The 19074-nt window shown below is 35.6% G+C and overlaps 1 protein-coding gene and 1 long non-coding RNA gene across 11 annotated transcripts in view; both read left to right on the top strand.

Annotated features, from left to right (window-relative positions):
* The window catches only part of LOC127529615 (uncharacterized), a 487131-nt gene that overhangs the window by 273208 nt on the left and 194849 nt on the right, over window positions 1-19074 (top strand). The window lies entirely within an intron of this gene.
* The window catches only part of tnrc18 (trinucleotide repeat containing 18), a 143936-nt gene that overhangs the window by 118537 nt on the left and 6325 nt on the right, over window positions 1-19074 (top strand). For 6 of the 7 annotated variants that reach the window (XM_051933759.1, XM_051933763.1, XM_051933758.1 and 3 more), the window contains 7 exons: window positions 4965-5040; window positions 7291-7399; window positions 7800-7916; window positions 11868-12026; window positions 14199-15439; window positions 15639-15875; window positions 18906-18980. In XM_051933759.1, the coding sequence (XP_051789719.1) occupies window positions 4965-5040; window positions 7291-7399; window positions 7800-7916; window positions 11868-12026; window positions 14199-15439; window positions 15639-15875; window positions 18906-18980 (2014 nt within the window). The remainder of the gene's footprint in view (window positions 1-4964; window positions 5041-7290; window positions 7400-7799; window positions 7917-11867; window positions 12027-14198; window positions 15440-15638; window positions 15876-18905; window positions 18981-19074) is intronic. The other variant, XM_051933762.1, reaches the window with a different exon arrangement.

The following is a 19074-nucleotide window of genomic DNA, read 5'->3' as shown; positions in this document are numbered from 1 at the left end:
CGTATCACGCACGGGAACCGTTCTCACCATGCTGCCACACCCCCAACACGAAGATGTGAATGCGGCAATTATTTATTTAAAACACCAAATAGCCACAAACCTCACTTTACTGCATAAGTCTAATATTCCTTTTTTTTTTTAAATATACTGCAAAATCTTCACTTTTAGCCTCTGATGCTTTCAGTGCTATTGGAGCTGGGTTTAAAAAGTGATCAACAGTTGAAAATAAGACTTTTGGATTTCTTGAGCTGTTATTAATAATTTAGAGAAGTAAAATGTTCTCTCCAGACGAACTGCTGAGTTATATTTAGCTATATGAGCCTTTAGAATTTGGTAATGAACCATCAGTTTAGTCTTTCTTCATTGACGTTCTGCCCTACGGCACTCCCATTTAAGTTTGCAGACTCTCCGTTTTCCAGAGTGCTACAACCGTAGATGACTTCTTAACATGTTTTTCAGGTGCTACCAGGTCTACCGTGACCCATATCTTCGCATTGAAATGCTCAACCACATTATTTACATTACATTACATTACATTAGAAAAGTCAGTGAATTCAGGCAGACTATTAATTATATTAGAAAGTTTGACAGCAGCTGTGGTGTTTAAATAGTAAACCGTACACTCCTCCTTGGTTCTAGTAACAGATAGTACTACTGTAAAAAGAATACAGTAATGATCAGGGATACCAATGTCCAGGATCTGTGTTACGTTAATATTAAGTCCCTTTGATATGACTAAATCCAGCGTATGGCCCCCTTTATGTGTTGACCGGATGACATGCTGATTAAGATCAAACAGGATCAGAAGGTTCATAAATTCTCTAACCTTGACGTCACCCAGATCTTCTATATGAAGATTAAAATCGGCCAGTATTATAAACCTATCATAATAAATTTGAAATTTATCAATAAAGGATGCGTGTTATTTCGGTGGACAACAAATGGTAAGTAGTAGAGTGCGAGAAACTCCTTGAATAACTTACCAAGATTGATAACATTACAATTTTACTGGCTAAAAAAATGTGTGAGGCCGATGCCTTGGCGAACAGAATGAAAGAAATTATAACCTGGAAGAGCAGCTTCTAAAAGGACACTAGCACCATCTACATTTAGTCATGTTTCACAAAGAACTAAACAGTCTATTTTCTTCTCTGTGATAGTCATTTACGTTAAATGTTTTACTAGTTAAAGCTCTAATATTAATTAAGGCCATATTAAGGGTTGTGCAGGCACACAGCTTTACAGAAGCCTTGGGTTGACTAGAGATACTTATTAAATTGTTTCTATGTATGCCAGGCCAACAGTACTTTCTAGCAGATCTAGGTTTCTTTATGACAGACTTAATGCAATGTATTTTTTAGATAAATTCCATATGTATTCATTGTATTTTAATCCATAGTCATGTCTATCATTAAACAAATTATTCGATAGTCAGGAGCAGTAAACTATCTTAGCAATATTTTCGGAGAGAACTCAAGCTCTGCATCTACTGGGGTGTAGGCTAACCATGGTCTCTTCCAGAAGAGATCCCAGTTATCTGCAAAGCTGAAGTGCTTCTCTTCACAGAAAGTCTTTAGCCAGTTGTTCAGGGAGTAAAGTCTGCTGAACGCTTCGTCTAATCTTCTCATTGTCAGAAGTGGTCCTGAGATAACAATCCTCGCAGCTGGGGTCCTCTCCTTGATGGCATGAACAAGTGAAGAGAAGTCCTGCTTTAGTATCTCTGACTTACGGTGACGAATGTCATTTACACTCACCTGAGGGACGACAAATTGTCTGTGCTTGTACTTCTCAAAGATTGGTGGTGCTTTTCTTTCGATGTCCAAGACATGGGCTCCAGAGTAGCAAACAAAAGTCTTGTGGTCAGATGACGGAAAGTTTCAATTTTGAAATATTGTATCTCAAGTAAAACATCCTTATGAGGTGTAGGCAAGTCGGTGGAACAAAGAGGTCCAAAGTGGTTGGTGGTCTTCATTGGAGCATGGGTGAAGCTGACTCGGCCCAGTATCCGAGTGGTGTGTTGCAGAGTCGATGATGCTAAGATTTGTGGAATACTTTCGAGGGAGTCTTCTTGTAGTCCTGGTAGTTGGGCCTTCTGTTTCTGCAGGGTGAATTGGCTTGCGAGGAGATGTCGATTCTGTGTATTTAGGATCCTGAGCTCTTTGTTGACATGCTGAAGTTCGTGATCTGCCATTTTGGTCTTGGCTTCAAACCTAAAAGACAGAGGGAAAGAAAGACAATTGTCAAATAAAACAATATTCAAATAAACAATATTCAATACAAATAGTCCAAGTAATGATCTATAACACGATGTGCTAAATGAAAAGAAACACTAAGACACAATTCGGGAGAGGATGTAAGCACAGAGCCTAGCTCTGGTTCTCTTGCTGATTGGCAGTAGGCTAGCCAAGGGAAGGTAGTGCAGATCAAATAGTAGCATCCACAGCCAACGTGGCAGCTCTGTGATGTCATGATGGCCTCATCAAGCATCATGGGACGCTGGGAGAAAAAGTTCATCTAAGAAAGCCACAAAGTGAATTTTGGTGATCAACACCAAGTAATCATGCTATCTCTTAAAGGAAATTTATATTAAATATTTGAAAGTAAAGGAACATTTTAAACATGTTATCATTACTTGAAGCTGGGAATCCAAAACTCCTGTTGTTACTATCCTTCCCACAATGAATTTTAAACTTTACTGAACTCGTAAAAAACCTTGTACAGTGCCTTGTATGATGAGGATATTATAAAAAGTCAGTAACAAACCACTTAACAGTTGATTACAAAGAAATGATTAGATCTCAATTACAATTTCTCTCGTTACAAATAATGTAAACATGGGCAAATCTCTTAATGTGCCCGAGCTTCACATATACAAACGCATAACTAAAAAACTGTTCTAGTTAACTGAACTTATCACATTTTGTTTTGTTTGTATACAATATATAAGTAAGTGGCCTGAAGGGGACAAAGTCTTTATTTAGTAGTGCAGATATATTTTTAAAAGTAATAACTAAAAAATGATACTTTATCCTAATCTTATAAATTGCCTAGAATAAAGGTGTCTGCCAAACATAATAATAAATGACAATCTCAAAGTTTGGTGACCATTTTCATAACTACTTGGATATGTAGTAAACATGCACATACAGTATGTCGACTATTAACATGGCCAGTAGATATGACTTATTGTTGCTTCATAACATTAATGGTGCCACCTTTTGTGCTGCTCAGGACAAGGACCAGATCCATAAGCTGATCAGAAAAGTCTTACAGGTTACTCCTATTAATTAATTTGAAAAAAGAAAAAAAAACTGAACAGTTTTAGTTTTTTAATGTGTTATCGGTCATTTTGATTAACCTGCATGGTTTTATGTATAGTGTCTTCCCTCTACTATTGGTTGCAATTGCCTGTTCTTCAACCAGAAATTAAGAGCGCTAATATGCATTTTTCTGGATTTTTGTCACTCTCATCTGTAATCTGCTTTATCAAATGCTGAAAAAAAGTATAGGCTGTCGTTCAATACTAGCAACAGTACCATAAATTTAAATAATATGCCTACGAATATAGGAATCTTATTTATTTTACTTTCTTTGCAGCATCTTGTCTCCATGACAATTAAATGAGCAGAGCAAAAGAAAAGAGGTTTTACATCAAAATATCAGTGTTTTGCTAGCAACTGCAACTCTGTGTCAGCAGCATTTTATCAGGCTTTAGAAGTAATGTTCACAGCAGCTGACATCGCAGGCTTCTCATTCACTACTAATAATATTTCTGCCCTTGCCACTTTTCCAAGGTAGTGCAGGAAATTGTGATCCTTTTGCCCGTGTCCACGTGCATATGATTCTTTGGAAAACCATCCTCTGTCATTAACTAGACATTAACTAAAGCAGCTGAAATGAAAAGTTAATTTAAAGATTAGGCAAACAGTAGTGTATTTTTCCAGTTACTGATTTGATTTTTTTTGTTTGCGCAGACCTCTTTGACTACCTTTGGTTTTTCTCCTTTTTTTTTTTTTTTAAAAGTATGTAGAGAATAATATTGCATCATCATGTCTTGTAATCAATGTCATTGACTTCCCAGGGCACACAAACAAAGAAACTAACATTGATCCATGGGATCAACTAATCAAACTTAGACTATTCCCATAAAAACTCAAAGAATCCTTTCTAAAGCCACACATGGAAACCCATGGGTGTTTGACTGAAACTGCTGTCTTATATCTTTATATCATTTTTGGGATGTTTGGGGATGGGATCTGCTGTTTAGCATGGAGAGCCATCACCTGGAGATGATGAATAACATGTTAGTTGCATGCAAATTAAATGTCTGAAGGGCAAATATATTTTCTTTGTAACTTTTCCTTTCACTGGAATCAACTAATATAGTGTTGTTTTAGGGTAATTTCACTAGATGGTAAAGAGACAAAATCCCAGTTTAACAGTGATTCACCTCATCTATTGTGATACAGTTCATTTTAGAGAACAGTTATATATGGCTATATAACAATGCAAGAATAATCAATAATTGTCCATTTGAAATTGTGCTCTTTTTAAAAATAATGAGTAGTCTCTGTAAGAGTCAATTTCCTGTCTGAAAAGTTTGTAAGTTTAATATGTTTAATGACTCTGTCTGCACATCTGTTAGCAACAAAACATGTCTCACCAAAATCCTTAACAAAACATTATTTCTTTGTATTTAATGTGTATTCTAGCCCTGCTAATTCAACAGTGGCGACTCATTTTCCTATTTGAAATGTATCATTTGTTAACAATCTGGCTGGTTGCTGTTCTTTGGCAATCAGTCACTGTTGCAGTACATTATAGTCATTACGCAATATTTTGCCTTAGGAGGGAACTGTAGGTGTTCATGAAGGTAGTGTAAAGGTACCTTGTTGTTCCTGATCTACATTTGTGAAACTCATACCTGTTTTGTTTTTTGTTTTTTTTTTTTTCTCACTTGCTAGTTACAGAGTGGTAGTGGAGGGAGAACGTGGCAATCGACCACACATCTACTGTCTTGAGCAGCTCCTACAAGAAGCGGTATGAACAACTTCACTACTGGCTTGTGTAAGCCATCAGATTTAGGCTGAAAGAAATGCATGGATTCCAAGCTTTAAAATTAAAGTGAAAGAATCATCCCAGAATTTCTTATGCTCTATATCCAGACTGGTATAACAAATATATGCGTAATTCTAATTTAAACCAAATTTTTTAATGGTTTCATAATATTGACAAGAGAGCAAGTGAAATTGTGTTGTTGAGGAAAGAGAATATTATTTGCAATGCTAAAGCAGTCACAAAAATGAATGAAAGTGTTACTACAAATATTCATTTAATGGACCATGACCAATAAAGTCATGAATGGATTACGTAAATTCTTAGCATTGCAAATTCAACTTGCCTGAAGTTTCTAGTTTATTAATCATGTCGTTGCCAGTTGCATAAACATATCTCTACATAAACATTTTGGATATCCACTAAGAAACATTTTATGAAAGAGCTGTTTAAAAAATGAGTCATAGAATGTTTGGTTTTTGAGAGAAGCAGTTTGCTGAAACATTAACAATAAACTGTCACATGCTTTTGGAATTTAGTACTCAGGACACATCTTCCGCTAACAGATATTTTATTTTGACATGTAAAATACAAGACATAGAATATTCAGCTGTCAGAATAAAGCTAAGCTGAGTACACACTGGCTCAAACAGTGAACAGCGCAGATGAAACAAAGCAACCAAATTGAAAAATGTTTGTAATGGGAGATTTTAAGAATTTGTTGAGTGTGACTTTTGAGGGGTACAGAGTGAAAAGGTGTGTGGGGTCGGGGGGGGATTGGATCTAAGACTTATTGTGCTAAGTACTGGATGAGAAAGACTGGAATAGTAGTCCCCAGTCCTATCCTAGACAGCGTATTTGTCACACATTTCTGATCTTTCCATTTTCTAATTATAAACCCATTTCTGATATAAATGAACAAATTATTTAAGAGTTCTTCTTTAGCCCAGTTTCTTGATTCTGTGAAATTGCTAATGTGGGGAATGTACTTTCTTTTTCTTTGTCTTACTTACTTTCTTTTAAAGATCATTTGCTGTTTTATTTCTTGAACCAGCTGAAAAAATAAGGATGAAGTGAAAATAGCTGACTAGCCAGCATCATGAGAACCAACTGTACATTTGTGTTAATTACAAAGTCACTTTTAAAATTAAAAACCTGAGAAAGAAATGCAGTTTAAAAATATTTTTTGCAATAGTAACATTTTAAAGTGTTCTCAGTATTTAAATGACTATTATTTTTTATTATTTCTTTCCTAGGTGATAGTTCTGACATCACATATGAAAAAAGTGCCAACTAGATAATTAAAGAACTTTGTTCATTAATAGGAAGAAGCGGCTTCTAGTTAAAGGTGTTTTAAACAAAAATATGCACCCATTCTGGTCCTTCAGGAGTAGGATTTGTGACCTCTGGTCTAGACTGAAGTCTGTGAATGTGATGAATAGGTGCATTCTGGAGGCTGGGATTTGTTTCATTATAATGAGGCAGGAAATGTTAACTTTATGAGGCTTTAAATCCTAGGAATGGGTTGTATAGAAAAGAGAAGGCATTGCAAGCCGATTGCTTTTGTTTTGTATGCTCGTTGTCAAACAGGCAAAGAACACTTTTAGAACACATCTCCAGATCATATGAATTAAAATATATACATTGTTTATCTCCAGTTGCACTGATTAAGGTCCATTTACAAAGCTAGACTAACTAGAAAGATCTGTAATAATCTAGCACTGTTTCTGAACTTTTGATTGCTCTTTTCATTCTGAATTGTTCAGTTGTTAAGCATGCTTCTGTATCAGTTCTTAATCCACTCACTGAAATAAGCAACTGTGTCTTGCTTTGTCAAGCATAAGCAGAAGCATTTTCAGATTTTCCCCTAAGTGTACTGGCAGTTAGTAGAAATAGCTTCTCCTGGAGTTTGATTGCAGCCTTAATCCCTCACCTCCAACCTGCTCTTTCAACATGCAATATTAATAAGTAGTACGATTTTAACTATCCTGTATGTCACATTTATGACATCATGCCCAACAGCTGTGTTCCCACTAGAATTTTGGGGCAGTAATCTTGCAATCCACTTGTGGCTATTTTCTTTATGGGTGATGTGGGTGGGTGTATTTCTTTATACGTGTGTTTGTACATGTTCTGTGTGTGTGTGTTTTTATCTCAACTACATCACAGTATGTTAAAGGTTTTATTGATTCAGCTGTCTGAAGAGTTATGTATTTATTTTTTATTTAAAAACAGATTATTGATGTTAAGCCCCCTTCTGTGAGATATCTACCAGAAGGGACAAGAATTGCTGCCTATTGGAGCCAGCAGTACCGCTGCCTTTACCCCGGAACTGTAGTGCGAGGTACATGACAACTGCTTTTTGCACACTTTAATTTCCTGCTTTGTTATTTTTATTTATTTGTTAACACTTTTTAACAGCACAAAAATTGTTATCTGAGGTTCTCTATACTTCACAATCTAGTCTGGATAGATTTTTACGAATATTGATTAACCATTAGTATATTAGTACTATAATACACAAATGATGCTATGTCAGTGTTGATTGGGCACTAACCCACCCTCTTTTCAGAGCCCTCACTGAAATATGGCAGTCTGGCTTTTGGAGGAGGAAAATATTTAATAGGAACAAAACTTATTTTGGACTTTTGAACTAGTAAATACTGACTCAAACCAAAGTTCCTTCAAAGCCACAGAGTTGTAACTGTTCAACTAATTGCTGCTTATGTTTAATTTTAATATAGGGAATCCTGATGTAGATGAGGAGGATGATTTGATAACTGTGGAGTTTGATGATGGAGACACAGGACGAATTCCTCTGTCTCACATAAGACTGCTCCCTCCGGAATACAAAATACAGTGTAAGCCTTTTAATAAATCTGGCATAAGGAATGTGGTTTAAAAATAATTCTTTGAATTCTTTCCTCATAATAACCTAAAAAGCCATTCAGATTAGCATCTGTTATCCTTTTCAGTGCTTTTTTTGTATAAGCCTGAACAGTGGTGTGGTTTGGTTTTCTTTTGTTTCAATTTCAGACTAATTATGCCTTTCCCTGTGTTTCCGTGGACTGATCCTATACAAACAATCAGCAATTTTTTGACGAGTGTCTCAGTTCTGATGATACTCATTTGCCTTCAATGACAATTCACTATTACTAGATAAATTAAAGGTGTTTCTTACCTTGCAGACTTTATGCTGGAAGCATCCCAGCTTGTAATTTAGATTTAGGATCTGATTAGGTGACTACCAAAGCATTACATTACCCTCTTTACCTTTTTCTGCCTGTTACATTTACTCAATCAAACGGTGATAATCCATACCAGTGGTATTTCTGACATACAAATTCTGTTGGAGCCACATATTATCTGGGAGAAAAACACTATTTAGAAAGGACAGAGCCATACTGAGAAATAGTGTAGAGTTTGAGTGTAAGTGTGAGATGAGTAAATAAGAGGCAAGAGAGATAAATGATTAAGTGCTCAGATCCACTTGTCTCTTGTGCTTAAATCCATTGACCTGTGAACAACATTTTGTCTCTCTCATAGATTCTGGTCAATTTATAACTGTTTGAGCACATTTAATCATATTGACTAATTTTGTACTTTAACATTTTTCAGTTAGGACATCTGTTTCATTCTAAAGTGTTATTACATGTTAAAAATGCCATTCACTACTTTACAAGATAGTAGGCAGGATGCAAATATACTAATTTATATTGTAAATTAAAGCACATAACATGTTAGAAATGACAATCTTTTATTCTGTTGGTATTACAGAAGATTTTTTTACTATGAGAAGTCTAATTTCATGTTGCCAAGTTTTAGTTTTCCCAGGTATTTTCCTGGTATGATGGTGTTTAACATTGATGATTCACCACTGCAGAGCGCTGGCTTTGAAGTTAGGTCCAGAAGTCTGCATATTTTCCCATTGTTTGAGCAATGTTTTCTCCACAGACTCTGAGTCCCCTTGAATAACCTAAAGTCAGCAAAATCATTACCGATGGACCTTAACAGAATTCAGATTGGGGTAGATCTATGGCAGAAGAAGTTTAAAATTAAATACATTATATACTGGAAGTAAACATGATGGATTTGAAACCGCAGTTTTAGGGGGTTCAGAAATTTTAAAGTTTGCCCTGTGAGAAGGACTTTGTGAGTTCATCAGTGAAGCAGTTATGAAGGCTAATAGAATATTCAGTTACATAGAAAGATGTACTGACTTCAAATTAAAGGAAGTTATTCTTAAACAATAACAATAATGTACTAGTTATAAATCATCTGTAATGTTGGATATACAAAATATTTGTCCAACTATAAACTTAAGGTAGGGACTTGCTTCTTTCTAAACTACTTTATCGGAGAGCACAATTATATAAAGTATCTATCTATCTATCTATCTATCTATCTATCTATCTATCTATCTATCTATCTATCTATCTATCTATCTATCTATCTATCTATCTATCTATCTATCTATCTATCTAAACATACCCTCTAACAAATAAGTTATATAACACCAGATAGTATATCATTTCAGACATGAAACAAAGTAAAATACTTCAGCTAGAAGAACCATCCAAGTTCAAATCTATGGTTCATGGCTCTGCAGCAAATATCATAATTCAGAAATAAAAATTTCAGCAATTTTTGAAACAACAGATTATAATTCAGGAAAATGTTCTGTATTAATTTGACGACACCTTGCGAGAAAGCAATTTTAACAGTACTTTCATGCTGTGAAAACATCTAAAATGTCATTGAATATTTACTGCATAATTAACACTTCTAAAACAATACATTTTTATCAAAATGTCATAATTAACTTAAAATATTGAAAACATTATGCAACATAACCTGCCTTAGATTTGAGACAATCCATTTCAGAGCAAAGTGTGTCATGTTAGACTTATGGTGGCTTTCTGACATGGTAAGTGAGTCCCAGAGCATTTAGTTGATGTCAAACAAACCACATTTTTGGTGTTTGGACGAATTGTACCATTTCAGAAAAATGCTGCATTCGGAACACTATAAACAAATTAATTATCAATCTCTTAAACCCATATCAATAACTTGGATTAATGAAAACGAAACGCAATTTTAGGTCATTATAACTGTACTACATGTTGGCTGTTTTTTAAATCATAAATGACTACATTTGTCTTAATTACACCTTGTTTCCATGATCCTGTGAGATTTGTCATCTTTTCTGTCACTACCCGGAAACTCTAGCATATGCTCTTGTATACATTTAAAATGCAACAGGTATACGACTATTCCATTTTTTTAACCTTAAGACTTTTTAATAGATATGGATTCTCAAATGTACAGTATATAGTATTTGAAGCAGGTGTATGTTTTAGTATATTCATTACAGACAACTCTGCTGTGATGTTTTAGTCCCGTGCTTTATTTTTCTTTAAATAATGAATTCTTTAAATAAAGTTATTGGATAACAGTCACACTAGGTATTACATGAAAAACTGACCACTTTTTGTGCACAACATCCCGTTTCAAAAACATTATGTTGGTCAATGAGAAGTTATGTTATATAACTTATAAAACCATTCAGATAATTAACTGCATATGAATACTTGAATTTTCTTCAGAGAAACCTCATGTTGTCTCTCTACCTCTCTTATTAGTAGGACGACAGCAGTAATTGCAATGTCCCCCCTTTCAATCGTCAAATATCCCTTGTTTTTAAAGATAGCTAAATGTTCTGAGAAAGGGTAGTGTGTTTAGGTATCTTTTGCGTGTCCAAAGTGCCCATACACATCTCAACATAAAAATTATCATGATAGGTGTTATCCCTCTCAGATTCTTTGCAGTCAGCCAATACAGTCTTTGAGTATTCATTTTAAAAGCCGTCATCCACAGTCCATTTACAGTATTTATGAGGTGCATTATTGTTTTGCATATATCTGACCATAGATACAGCGATGGATAAGGAGATATCCAAAATCTACAGATATTGTCAAATTTGGGAAAATGTAGAGCTGGTGTATGTAATTTTTACTGCATGACTTAACATGGTAAACATGTTAACTGGATTACCAGTGTGGACATAGGAAGAATTACCAAAATTCACACCGTGATCATTCTAAAAAATAAAATGCAGGTGCTTAGGAATATGACAAAACAATTCTAACAAGTCTGCAACTGTACCTAAAAAAATAATAGCTTTAGAAAGTATGTTTTATTTTAGTGATACCGTTTTATATATATATATATATATATATATATATATATATATATATATATATATATATATATATATATATATATATATATATATATATATATATGGTTGAAATAGTTTACTGTCAAATAAATGCAAAGAGTACGCGACACGTGTTTCGCCCTCATTCTGGGCTCATCAGGCGTACACACTCCACTGCACTCCCTCTCGGGAATCGAACCTCGGACGTCCGCGCCAGAGGCGATGCCCCTAACGTTGCGCCACAGCGTGTGGTTCGTTTATTTGACAGCATGTAGATCGGGGTAATTACATTCACGGCATTCGTAGTCTGTGTCACAATCTGATTGTATGGGTGGTTACCTACCAGGTAACGCTTGTGGTTGGCCAGCAATCTGCTAACATCCGCCACGGTGCCCTCCTATATATGGTTTTGCTGCTATTGAATGGAGAATTGCTTCCTAATAAAGTACTACTTCCTTTCCCAAGTAATGTACTGTATTATCAAGATGTGATTTACAGTGTGCAAATACTAAAGGTATGTAATGCGCACTTTCAAATTTGAAAAAAATGTAATAGAAATTAACTTTATATATTATTTGTATTTATTTAACAGGTGCAGAACCTTCCCCAGCTCTACTAGTGCCCAGTGCTAAGCGGCGCATCAGAAAGCCCAGCAAGGATACGGTAGTCAGTAAAGAACCCATCCATCCTGGGTCAGAGCAATCAATGCCAAAAAGCAGGGGTCGTGGAAGAAAACCCAAACCTAAACCTGGTATGACAATACTGTTACCTAATACTGTAATATCAAGGAGATTCACTTTTTACGATGACACATACAATTATTTTGATCTTGTCATGCAGTTGATTGTAATTTGTGTTTAATATTTATTCTGAAAAATAAATGGCTACAGGTTTGTATCCTGCTTCTGGCTAGTTGTTTACCTGTAAGCAAATCTGTTAGTGCTTCTAATGCATTAATATAAACTTTCATAAAGCTGTCTACTAGGGATGGGACCCTATGACCCTATGCAATTTTAACCTGATACTTTTTTTGCTTTAAAATATTACGTGTTACATTTTAATTCTACAATATATTCAGTTTTCTTTTTATTTGACTGAAATTAAAGTTATTGATAAAAATGTGTCTGTCAATTACATCTAATAAGGAAAACCATTGACTCAACTCATCCTGCATAATTTTTGTTTTCTAATTGGAAAGTAAATTTCAATTGGCAGGGTCCAAACTAAGACTCTGAATAGTCAGTCATGGTACAAAAAAACAAACATTATTATATGCTTTAAATGCCGCTCTGGGTAAGTTTTTTTTTTAAGTCGATATTTCAACTTGTAATTGAGATTATAATGCTTTATATTCAAAAATGGATGAATACATAACATGTACAGCTTTACATTCAAAACACTAATAGCCATTAATGTTCTATTTCCATAATAGATTAAATTGGTATATAAAAGGAAGTGAATTTAATACTGAGAGTTTTAGTGCTCAAATATTGATAAAGGTTCTATGTTAATATCCTTTGAGTGCATCCAATATGTCTTTAATTCTCCTTACATTTTACTCTTTCTTTCTTTCTTTTGCATGTGGTGTCTCCAAATGTGAAAAGTGATGGCAGTGGAAGTTTCTTAACTTCTCTGGTTGCTCTTTAATTACATTAGTTTATACTGTATATGATGAGAATAAAATTCTGTTCTAAATTTAGTATAAATATGTCTTCCATTGCAGTTGTCAGTTGAAGTTGTAGAGACAGTCATAGTTTGTAGTGTGCTGGATTGCTTGATTTAATAATTTAATATGGCTGTGCTTGCGTGATGTATGTTTCATGTAAAGCTTTCTTCAACTTCACATTATAAAAACTAAAATAAACAAAATGCTACAGTTAAATATAGACGGGGCATTTAGTATAAGCTTGTCTCCAGCATTGCTAAACTTTTGTTATCCATCATCCTTTGAAATACACAATAAAATGCATTCCTTTTATATGTACGAAAAATATTGCAATACTATATTCATTTTTTTATCCTCCTACCTCAACTGTTTACCATGAAAGGTGCTGTACCTAGTAATATTTCTTTGTAAAGCTTGTCAGTGTCAAACACAGTATGATTCTCATTTTATTAGTTTTGGTGAAACCAAGGAGCAAAATGCGAGGGTCCACAGTTGGGGGTCTTGGAACCCCTAATTAACCATTTGGACACTGCCCAATAAACTCAATAAACATTATGGGAGTTCCAGGAAAACATGATAGTGTTAGAAGTCGCACATTGTGAATTTGCAAGAAAGTATTGTAGCAGTTTGCAGATATCTCTTCACAGACTTTGCGGGAAGCCAGCTGTGTGGATGTCTGCCAGAAGCATGGCGAGTGTAGATATCTGTGACATACAGGGTCCATGCTAGGCATCATGATGTATGATATAGTAAGTTACAGTGCTCATGCATATCGTGTGTTTGTGGAGGAAAAGTTAATCAGAGCTACCCACAATATATCAAGGACTTTATTCATCCTGTCTTGTTCCTGTGCAAAATGGAAGATGTGTTCTTCACTCAGAACAAGGCTCACTCACAATAAGCTTGTGCAAATCAATGGGCTCTAGAGACTGTTCATCCATACACTGGCAATGGTGTTCATCACCCAGTTGCACCACCAGACTGAAAGGACATGGAACGATCTGCTACATGATTATTTACATGCCAGAGTGCAGACCTGTAATGTACCAATTCAACCACATTGTATCACCTTGACTTTTTGTTTGTGTTCTTTACACACTCCGATGATTGTCCTACTTTAGTTTTTGTTCAAAGGTGCAGTACCTACAGGGTGGTCTTTTCACTTTCCACTAGTATATAAACAACAGGCAAATTATGTAAATGCTTTTTAACATACTAAAACACACTGAACCTGAAAGTTTTATTTTATTTATATAGGGCCTGAACCTGTGTCTGAGGACATTGAAAAGCGTGATGGTGCTGCTTCAACGGAATCCCAAGAAAGATCTATAGTGCTTATGAAGCCTTGTCAAAAGCCCAAAAGAAAGAATCATCTGAGTTCTACATCAGGCACCTCGGCGACAGTGGCAAATGAAGTGAAGAAAAATACAAAGGTGAACATAGCTGCCAAACCAACAACACATCAATCAACAACTTTCACACCACTAGTTTTTGGAAATGTTCTCTCTGTAGAATCTTACAGTGATCTCTCTGGTTCATTGAGTCCATATATAGTTAATGAAGGCAGCAGCCCTACATCAACCAAGGCAAAAAAGGGAAGGAAAGGACAGGAGCCTGAAGAGTTTGGACCCATGAGTAAGGGACAAAAGAAACCATCTGAATCTGAGATCTTGATTAAGCTGGACCATGAAGGAGTTATGTCTCCAAAAACAAAGAAAACCAAAGCTCTGATGATGATGGAAGATCAGAACCTTCTTGGCAAGAGAGACAGCAAGACTTCAGTTGGCTTGACGTACCCAACTGCTATAGGAGGGGAGGTCAAACAAAAAGCAAAGACCAAAGTTGGAGAAACTGAGAAAGCAACATCTGGGACAATGTCTACATACAACATTGACAAGTTAGGAAACGGTACAGATATGTTAGCCAAAGTAGAGGTAAATGAACCTGATGAATCAGATAGCAGCAGCAGTAACAGCAGCAGTAGTTCAGAATCAGAAGAAGAACAAACCCAGGATGTGGGGAACCAAGGAGATAGCAGTTCTACCAGCTCCAGGGCATCAAGCCCCATTCTCTCCTCTAATACTTCCTCTTCCTCCTCTTCTACTAGCTCCTCTTCCTCTTCTTCTTCCTCAAGTTCTAGCTCATCATCCTCAACCACTGACGAAGATTCATCTTGCAGCTCAGATGAGGAGACAACTAGTTCCCCTCACCCACCTTCTCCTGCACAACCAAACCATTCCCAAAGTGAAGGCAAGGTCACAGAACAGCTTCAGACATCCTGTCCATCTCGGGCAAGGAATCTGAAGCAGCAACAGCAGCAACAAAAGCAGCCACAAGGAAGTAATAAGAGTAAGCCGAAGAAACGGGAAGGCATCCACCTTCCCACAACCAAAGAGCTAGCCAAGAGACAGAGATTGCCATCAGTAGAGAACAGACCTAAAATTGCAGCTTTTCTTCCGGCTCGGCAACTGTGGAAGTGGTTCGGCAAACCTACACAGGTAAGTGTGTGTAACTTCAAAAAGGACTGACATTATAAATGTATTTTCTTTGTGGTCACATTCTGAGCAATTAAAACATCCACTATATCACTGCTTTTTTATCATTGCTGATTTGTTCCTTAATGGTGATGATAAATCATCAGGTATGTGCTCACTTACCAAATCATTAAGTATTTCCTGTTTGCTTTTTATTTTGTAGAGGCGAGGAATGAAGGGAAAGGCCAAAAAACTGTTCTATAAGGCAATTGTACGAGGAAAGGAGATTATTCGGATTGGGGACTGTGCTGTGTTTTTGTCAGCAGGGCGTCCTAACCTGCCCTATATTGGAAGAATCCAAAGCATGTGGGAATCTTGGGGGAACAACATGGTGGTCCGAGTAAAGTGGTTTTACCATCCTGAAGAGACAAACCCAGGAAAGAAACTGCATGATGGCAAAGTGAGTATTAAAGATTAGTTTGTGAAAGCACCATAGAGAGAAAGCAGTCAATCACTGCAACATTATGAGAATCCTGAAGCATTTTTACTGTGTAGTTTCAAATACTGGAATGTATTACTGTTGCTGCATATGTTTTATGTTATGCTAGCTTAAGGTAACTTGGCTAATTTAAATTAAAAGTATTGTTTAGGGTACTAGCAGTTTCACTTTACCCAGATAGAAACATTGACCAGTTAGATATTGAATTGGAGACTACTTTCAAGGATAATTAAAACTACCTTAGACTAAATTAGTTTAAATACATTAGTTTACTCTATAGGTCATCCATGGCCCATGCTTGCCAAACTTCAAATAATTCAGTTAAGCATGTGGCTTTTTTTGTTTTTAATAGAAACTATAGTCCATCCATCCATCCATTTTCCAACCCGCTGAATCCGAACACAGGGTATAGTTCCTCATAAATATCTTTTAGAATTATCAAATGCAAAATGAGATCACTGCTGACAAACCTCATTCTGTAGGAATCCACCACAATTGTGGAGAGTCAACTGTAGAGTAGAACATTGTAGAATGACAAGGGAGATTGCCAGCTGGGTAGGGTTAACTGAACTTGTTCCTGCATTCCCAGGATTTACATTATGTTTTACTTTCACAAGATCTATAACAACTACAATTTCTGTTTTACTATCTTCCATTGCCATCTGGCCTTCTTTAATTTAAATTACAAGCCTCAAGAATCTTAAGAAGATGAAAGGTTAAGAATTTAAAAGCCCATACTCAAACGTGTCTTTTTGTCCATGTGTGTGTATATAGTTTGTTGCAGTTACAGTACTTAACTTTATATTTGCACAGCCCTATTAGGCTGTCCACAAAAAAGGATGTTTTAAACAAATTATTTTCATTTTTGTACATTTTAACTGATACAAATGTATCTGTGTATCAGTTTTGGAAAAGGTGACTAATGCCTACATTTGTTTAACCTATTGTGTTTTTTAGAGCTTGCATTACATCTTAATCTGAGCTAGTACTTCAAAAGAAATTGTGTGCATTTCACTAGTGTGTTAAAAATTGGAAAACACTCGGAGATATCTATTGTTCATGTTAGCTAGAATAACAAATCTTCTTTTGATAATGATAAAAAGTGATATAATGCTCTTGAAAGTTTTTGGCTAACATTTAGTAGATTATTTTGTTATGCATAAGTTTCGACTTTTGCCACTGTCCACTATAGACCCAGTAGTTTAATAAGATATTAACTACATTAAACAAAGAAATCTTACCACTTTTAGTGTCTGTCTGTTTTTTATTTAGATTTATCACTGTTTTCACACAGGATTTAGTAATTATTACCATAGTAATTATGTTTCTCAGTTTGTCATTTCATTTTTCCTGGAATGTTTATTGTGAAAAACATACCACACCAACTGAACATCTAATATTTAGCTAAGTTTGCCAAATTAATAAAAAAAGTTCGTATACATTTACTTACACACGTTCACTTTTTCAGGTAAATTTCAGGGAAGTCTATGGGGGGAGTAATATTGTGCCTTATACAAAATGTACAGTGGAACCTCGGTTCACGACCATAATTCGTTCTAAAACTCTGGTCGTAAACCGATTTGGTTGTGAACTGAAGCAATTTCCCCCACAGGATTGTATGTAAATACAATTAATCCATTCCAGACCATACGAACTGTATGTAAATATATATTTTTTTTTTTACGTTTTTAAGCACAAATATAGTTAATTAAACCATAGAATGCACAGCGTAATAGTAAACTAAATGTAAAAACATTGAATAACACTGAGAAAACCTTGAACAACTGAGAAAGCAAACACTGCAATAGTTCGCGCTATAGTACTACCAACTACTGGCTAAAAACACTTTTTTTTTTTAATGAGTTTTAAGCACAGGGAAAAAAATGAACATTTGAAAAAATCCGTAATTTAATAAACCACCAAGAAAAGTAACATTGCAACAATGCACGCTACGAACCGATCATTGTAAACAGAAGTGAAAACAAAATCAAGCCCAGTGCGTTCTTTAACTGCCTTCCTACCTTATGCGTCCAGCTCTCTCTCTTGCACTGCCTGTGTGTGTGCGTCTGTCTCTCTCGTGCTGCCTCTGTGTGTGTGTGTGTGTGTGTGTGTGTGTCGTGCTCTCTCTCTTTTGCTTGCTGCACAGGAAATGCACAGGGAGAGACTGAACATGTACAAACCGAAAGGGAAACTGGCTTGTTCGTATACCGAGTGCGTGGCCGTGAACCGAGGCAAAAGTTTGGTGAACTTTTTGGTCGTAAACCAATTTGTACGTGTACCGAGGTTCCACTGTATTTGAATTTGTCAAAATACTAGACCTTAAATGAACCAGATTAACACAGATAACAAAACTAAAGTTAAAGAAATAATAAAATATACAAAAGTTTTTATTTTAGTTGTGCACCCTTTGACAAAATGATCTTTAAAATTATATAGCTGGGCATGAGGAGGTTTGTCTGCTTTCATCCATGTCTTTCAGACACAATGCAAGAAAATTAGGTTGATGGGATACCTGTTTTACCCCCAATCTTCATATACTGTTTGGTGTATGTTTCAAATACAAATATGGCTAAATAAATTAATGTTTCACTTGTATTATTCTTTATAAAAATTACTAATGTATATACAACACACAAATGTGAACATAAATACCTAGTTTGTAGAGTAGTGCATATCCTTGGTGTTTAAAATGGAAAACTGTATGTAGAAGCAGCATTCAGTATGATTTGAAGAGCACGAAACATAATGAAATTGTTTTCCACCTCTATTCGGGGATCAGTGTTGATGTCTGCTCTAGTACAAATATAGTTGTATTTACCTGTATGTGAGACTGCTGAGAGACATTTAAGTTGGTTGCTACAGATAATGAACCGTCGGAGCTGGTTTCCTGTATTTAATGACACACATTTTTGAATAGCTGTGAATGAGACTTTTTACCTCAAACATGCATTAAACAGAACTTTCCTGTTCTCTGCATCTCATGCTTGGCAGCATTGGGATCGGAAGTCTGGAAGAGGACTACCAGCTTCTCTTCAGGCTTCCAACCAGAGAAAGGACTTTATGGAGGTAAGAATGTCTTTAGTACAAACATTCTTTAATACATATTTTCATGTCACTTACTTTGAAAATTACTATACAGTATAGTTGTTCCATTCATTTA

This window comes from Erpetoichthys calabaricus, chromosome 11, assembly GCF_900747795.2.
Source record: "Erpetoichthys calabaricus chromosome 11, fErpCal1.3, whole genome shotgun sequence".
Lineage (NCBI taxonomy): Eukaryota > Metazoa > Chordata > Cladistia > Polypteriformes > Polypteridae > Erpetoichthys > Erpetoichthys calabaricus.
Note: the sequence above shows the minus strand (reverse complement) of the source record. Positions and strands in the feature narration are given on the sequence as shown.